At 38.1% G+C, this 7011-nt stretch overlaps 1 protein-coding gene across 1 annotated transcript; it reads left to right on the top strand.

The window, feature by feature from the left end:
• The first annotated feature begins 403 nt into the window (after positions 1-403).
• On the top strand, positions 404-5703 carry LOC150083759 (DNA damage-inducible transcript 4-like protein). Its single transcript, XM_090378202.1, has 2 exons — positions 404-712; positions 4645-5703. Exons 1-2 carry the CDS (start codon positions 631-633, stop codon positions 5109-5111), a joined length of 549 nt encoding a protein of 182 aa, XP_090234328.1. The 5' UTR covers positions 404-630; the 3' UTR covers positions 5112-5703.
• The last annotated feature ends 1308 nt before the right edge of the window (positions 5704-7011 follow it).

The following is a 7011-nucleotide window of genomic DNA, read 5'->3' on the forward strand; positions in this document are numbered from 1 at the left end:
GAGTTTCTGTTGCAGATAAAAGTTGTCGATCCCCCTTTCTTGCGTGTAGTAATGGTTTCCCTATGTACGTGTCTTCGGTGTCGCGTGATCTTGCCCCCTCTCCCCCCTCCACCACCGCCTGTCGTTATGTAAGGCAGATTGTGATGTGTGCAAATGGTAGAGATAAATGATCTCACAATAGCAGCGTCATAAAATTTATTCTTGGAACACTAAATGCAGTGTGCCACTTCTCGCGTCTCTTCTAACCACGTGACACCACGCCGTTCGCTTAGCAGCACGTGCGACCTTTTGTCGTCTGCTAGCGTTCTCAGTTGCTATGGTGCAAATAGCGATCTCATTGGATGGCGTAGATATATCTCCGGGTGGGATTGGCTGCTTCGATACCAATGGAAGGGAGGCCTTTAAATCAGCTGTAATGGGAAGGTGGGTAGATACAGTTGTCAGGCGGCTCGTGCAAGCAATGGTTGCTACGATGATCAGTTGAAAGTCTTCGCGTTTGGGACCAGTCAATTCTTGTTGTGCCATGTCGATGGAAATCGGCTTTGAGCTTGCACCAAGACATTGAGAATACTGCTATCATTTCAGTACTACTTATCGTCAAAGCAGGACGTATCGTGCGGTCAGTTCGCCATGCAACTACCCTTAAAACATTCTACTACACCAGTGTGGGATCTCAGTTCTCCAGGCTGTATGTGGGAGAACAATAATCAAGGTAAGATTTTAGTATTTTATTAATCGATTGGTTTCTAAGTTGTCAGCAGAAGTGGAGAGAGCTTCTAGACTGCTTTATAGATCGGTAGTTAATGTTGAGGGGTTACCGTGCATGCCAATATATTGCTTATTCGAAGAGGAAAAAAGTATCGTGCACGATTTCGATCTAAATACTGCAGTAGTCTTAACTTCGCATAACTATTTACTGTCAGCTATTTCCTGTTAATAACTAAACCGCAAATGGACTCCTGCATAGTTGGAATGAAAGCTTGGGGGTTTAGCATCGGTCAGGCGATATCAACGTTCCTATTTCTATCAAAGAGATACTCTCTTATTGGGGAGGGGGTTTCTCTGAAAACCCTCAATTATTACAGATCTGTCCCCGGGTGACAAAGACAAAGCTCAGCTTTCTTTCAATGAAGCTCTCTGCTATTCTGTAAACAGTTTGAAACCAGCATTCAGTGATAATTTACAGGGGTGTACGTAGATAGGAGAGATTTATCCGTCGAAATTTGGAAGACTTGTACTTATTTTCAGGCCAGCAATGCTAAAGGGGATTGGGTTAAATCGTGCCTCTTTCAAGAAGTTAAAATCATCTGCACTTAAAGAATCAAACTTCTTCGTATACCCCTGACAATCTAATAGTGTTTCTTTGCATCATTTTGCCATTTCCATATTTATGCTATTCTTAAAATCGTAAATTTTGACTTAAACTAGACACTTATTGGCAAAATGATTCAATATATGCATAGCTTGCATCATTTAGTTCATTACATCTTTTCTTTAAAACTTCTGTATTTTTACAATTTTTTTTTTCTGAATGAAACGGTGCCATAATTTGGGAGACAACACGGGAAATTTCTTAATTACCAAAAAGTTAATTACTAAATGCCTTAATCAGAAACTACAAAATATGCCGCATTACCGGAGGTTATATGTCACCATTAGTGACGCAAGTTCCGCTAGACCTAGAAATTTTTGTTGTTCTTGCATCAACTGAAGGAAGTGATTGTCACATGGTGTGAACTGCCGTAAGCATGCCAAATATAGAAATAACTACACGGAATTTTCACTAATCGTGTTTAAAAGACTCCAATAAGAAAAACATGGCATACAATTTCTGATCGGTATGTCATCTAGTGGTGCAATCTGCCATCCTCCTTTCTGAAAAGAAAAATTCTTTTCAAAATTCTGAAAAGAAACCTTTCGAGCATTTCTTAAATAGTGGTTCCAATTTAAAAATAATTCGCTGAGCTGTTTATAAATTAGTGTGCAAACACATTTAGAATGCTTGTTGTATATTTTATTTAACGAAAACTTGATCATTTTCCCTATAGTATAATTTATTTTTATGACTATTGTACGGTAAATATAACTATTCTTATTTTGAAATTCATGTGAACCTTCAAATTGTCATTTATCACAATTTTTAAGGCTGTTCGGCATGTGAGAGAGAGAGAGAGTCTTTATTGCAACTTTCCCTTAAACAAAGTCCATTTTAACACTGCCTGGCCAACATCAAAAAATATTTAAAATCATTTCTGGTGTTCGTTGGTCAAGGAACCAACTGTGGTGGAGGGGAGTTATAGGGCAGCTGACACTCCTACCTTGTAAAAAGAATACTAGTTTTATTCTTAGTATTAACTTCTCATTCATTTCATTTTTTTCACTGTGAAAAATGAAGAGAAAGGTATGTTAAACCAAACAGAATCCCATTTCTTATTCATACTATTGCCATTATCGAACGGATGTATGCAGGAGGAGACGGGATAGTCTCCCCACACTTTGAATTTTTTTAAATAGTTTGCCATTTTTGAACTAAAATTTTGAAGTTACCATTTTAAAAAATGGCAACTTCAAAAATTTTAGAATAAGAACTTTTGATTCGTTGTCGATCCACTCCAGTCCAGTTTCTGGGAGAAAAGAGACTTAAATTAGGCTTACACAAATCTACATATTTCCTTAACGATAATCTTGAGTCTGGCAAAAACTACCACGAAGAGCCCATATACATCAAGAGATTATCAGCTACTTGAAGAGTTTATTTTTCCTTTAATGGAACGAAGCCATAGCAACAGTGGGGAAAAGGTGTGTTGATGGCGTGCTAGGGTGGGGGAGTAGAGATAGCATGACGCTCATCAGCTGATAAAACGTGTACCGAAGTGTCAGAACACCAGCTCCAGGCATGTGATGATGCAACCATTCGCCGTGAAGTCTCCTGATCGCGATATTTATTGGACTGTTGTTTTTCCTGGTATCTAGGTGAATGATTCACCTCTCTCGCACTTCGGTCATTCGACTGTGTTAACAGTGACTCACGTATTGTACAGCAGTGTAGTAATACATGGGTAATAGCAATATACTGATTCAGTAAAACGACACGTAACAGGTCTTAGTGTATTATCTATTCTTTACTAAGCCACTAACGATAGTTCGTCAAAATGAGCAAAGCTTCGGTTGCACGTGCAACGATTCCCCTCCCTCAGGGGTGAGGGACCAACAGTGTTGGAAAATTTTGGGTTTCTTCCATCCACTCACTCCCCCCATTACCACCCCCGTGTTTGACGTACCCTCCTAGCGACTGTCTCTATTACAAACTGGCTTCTTTCACTGTACACCAGTTCACCTGTACGGGCTTTTGCTTGCCCCTTCTGTTTCTTCCCCTTCCCGGCGTCATGCAGTGGTGAACACACTGACTGCCCTCTCTGACTGGTTACAGAAGTCGGGCTTGTTGCTAGGGGCCCCAAACTCACGGACGCCAGTGCTTTGCAGTTCAAGGTCAGGGAAGTGTGGATGCGCCATTTTGTTTCATCCCCCCCCTCACATTTCCAGTTTGGTGGGTTTATTGATTTTGCGCGCAGCTTCTAAAATCATCTTGACTGGCCAGAGGAGCTGTGAATCAATATTTACTCCGCCAATTGGCGTGGATGGAAAAAGATGATGCGGAAGATCTTATTTTGTTTTCGGAAGCATCTGAACACTTTCGATTGTCGGAACTTGACGGAGATTAAATATTTTCTTCTTTTTTTTTTTTTTTTATTAATCTTTTCTTTTTGTTAAAGGGAAAGACTTAAGTCGTTTTTTGGGGGAAAAAAAAAAAACACTTCAAACTGAAGATTAGATAGTTAGACACAAAACAGATTTTGGAATTGTAGCTTTTTTTTTTTTTTTTTTTTTGTTTGTTTAATAAAACTCGTTTGTTCGTACAATGATGGTGAAAACTCTTTCTTCCAAAAGAGTTGTCTGCCAACAGTAGGTTAACAAAATGCTTAAGGTCAGTTTAGCTTATGAGGAAGATTAGTGTACTGTCCATAAATTGCGTGCATTTTATTGGTCACTTTTTTCTTCTCTGAACTGGGAAAACTTCAGGAGAAAAGAGGGACCGTGCAACCTGAGACCTATAACTCGACCACGATGTGAACAAAGAGCACAAACATATTCCATATCGACGTAATTCCAACCGAAGCCTTTTCCACACACTACAAACAAACCGGTAGATTAGACCGTTTCAGTGAAACGGAGTTAATTAATTTGTTTTTTTTATAAGGTTTGTGCTTAATTGCTTTAATTATTTCAAGCTGATTGTATTATCGTTTTTTGTTACAGATAGTGAAAATTATCTTTTTAACTGATTTCAGTATTTCTAGGTAGTCTGGCTAGCACATTGGCTACGACAGTTGGGTAGTAGTTTCACATTGACAGTCACTCTTTAGAGATGTTTTTAAAAAAAAATCGCTTTTCATCCCGCAAATCTACTGAATTCACCACTGTACTTTCGTATTTGTTTTACTAATAGCATTAATTACTGATTAAGACCTAAAATATTTTTGCATTATGACATTAACAAATTATTTCAGTATAAACTTTTTTTTTAAAATGAACTAAGTGTTGTACGCCAAAGAATCTAAGTATCCCTTTTCTGTCATTGTTTAGGTTCTACAGATTCAGATCTGGTGTTGGAGGAAGATCCCTTCGATGTGGCTTTGTGCCAGCCCCTTGTACAGAAGTTGGAAAACGCTCTACGGGAGGCTAAGATGAAGTATCTGCAGTGTGGAGAGGTACTTCTTCCTCACGATTTTACATGGCGCATCGCCAGACACGTTAATAAACTAGCCGAAAACGAACCCTGTGGGTTAAGAGGCTGCACGGTTTACATCAATCTTGAAGGAAAGAAGAAAGAAGTGCAAAGAATAGGAAAAATCATTTGTGATCCGGGGACCGTAGCAACCTTTGAACTTATCCTGACTCTCCGTCAAGACAATACCAGTTGGATAAGCCTGAGACATTTAATCCCCAATAGACTTCTGAGGAGCATGGGCCGACGAACTACCATAGTTATTAGCAATAACTATAACATCAATAAGAAAAAGCTCTATCGCTCATCTAGTTTAACGACATAGTTTGTCACAAGATGGCGCCACCGTGTAAAATGCGGTGATTAAAAGAAAAAAGTCTGTGATAGCTAATATGCTCTACAAAACGGTTTCCCGCAACATCTCGGGCACCACAAAAGCACAAAACGGCCGTTTTTACACCCTCGCATTTATAAGGGTGTATTTGTAACCGTGACCGTTGCAGTACTGTGATCTTCTTGAAGCCATACTACTTATGGCCATTAGAGTAGAATGAAGATGCATTTCATGCTCTTCAATTGGCGGAGTACCCTGGTGCAAGCTAAGTTCTATATATCGTTCACAACAAGTTTTTTCTAGTGTTTTGAATTTTTGTTCCATGTTTATCAAGTGGAATATCCACATGAGTTTAGTGACCTAGTCAGCCACAGCACACAATTGGTATGGTGTATGTTTAGCCAAAGTTATTGCGTTTAGTACTAAGATAGAAATGACCACCGCTTTAGACTCCTCTATATACAAGTCTTCCCCTCTTCCCCCCCTTTTTTTTACAGTATGTGTTTCAATTTGGTACTTTTTTTGTATTTCTTGTGAGTCTGTTGATGTTTAGTCAAAATAAAATATATTATATACATCTAAACTGCTTTTTGTCTTTCTTGGAGAAGGAAAAAAATCGTGATTTAACACTTTAAATAAAAATATTTTATAGTTTTAAATGACTCACTTTTATTAGTTACTGAAGTTAATAAAAAAAATAAATAATCTTTGTTGCTCATCAAAGATGGTGCCACACTTTATTCTATTTAATTTCAATTCAAAACTGTCCCTGCCTTCCCTCTCCCAAAAAATAAACTCCAAAGAATTTAAGGTAAACACTAGAAATATTTTCATTCAAGTATAAAAAGGCTTGGCTTAATTCCATCAGCTACAAAGGATTTTTATGGCATATTTTCAAATAAGTTATGATTGAAACCAACCACATTAATTATCAGAGCTAGCACAATCAGATTTTGTTTTATGTAATGGAAGTGTCTAGTCAGTTGGAAAGTTAGCACGGTCAAGACAGGAGCTCTGAAAATCAGTTGCACTGGACCTCGCAGCCCTGTTTGCCAGCTCTGTTAGGTGCCGCTTTAACCATGAAATCCTTGTCCTAACTCAACTTTGTGCAAGGATTTCATGGTTTCTCCCCTCCTGCAAGCTTGTTTTTGATCCTGAAAACCGACAGAGCATACGAGCAACTCGTGTACATTACCAAAACCGTTCTTTGATAATATATTGGCTGTTAGTTCACAATATTGGCCTAGAGTTTTACATCCACAAAAATAAGTCATTCAAAACTCTCAACCAGAAATAGAGTTTATGACATAAACCAGAATGAAATTAAGCAACTGATGCATTTCTCGAATCAACTGATACTTTTTTTAAATCGGGATATTATAAGTTCAATAACAGCTGAACCAATAGTATAATGGGTAAAAGTCTCGTTTGTTTTCATCATTTCCATATATGATAAAATCTACTCATAAGCTCTCCCCACACTATCCCTTGCTAGTAAACGAAAAAATGAACGAAGATATATAAAATAAAAACATGCCACTGGGAAGGAAAATAAATCAACTCACCAAGGATAAACTGGAACCTTGTTGACTTTTATAACCAACTCCACGTTCTGCGATCCACCTGGATCACAAATATCGGACAAGACGATCGCAGAATCCAGCGTACCTGTGGGGAGAAAATAACTGTAACTGCACATATGTTTAACGGTATACTAAAATATCTTTGAACATAAACATATAGCGACTTCAAATTGATGAAATAATAACTATATTCCACTCATTACCAAATTAAATAGTCACAAGATAGTGCCTTAAATTTTACCCAGAGGTACGTTCGACCAGGTCAACTTGTTTTCACGTATCCTGATGTTAATGTCCGTATTTTATTT

The sequence above is a fragment of the Mastigoproctus giganteus genome, chromosome 7 (genome assembly GCF_048544385.1).
Source record: "Mastigoproctus giganteus isolate SK-2022 chromosome 7, ASM4854438v1, whole genome shotgun sequence".
NCBI lineage: Eukaryota > Metazoa > Arthropoda > Arachnida > Uropygi > Thelyphonidae > Mastigoproctus > Mastigoproctus giganteus.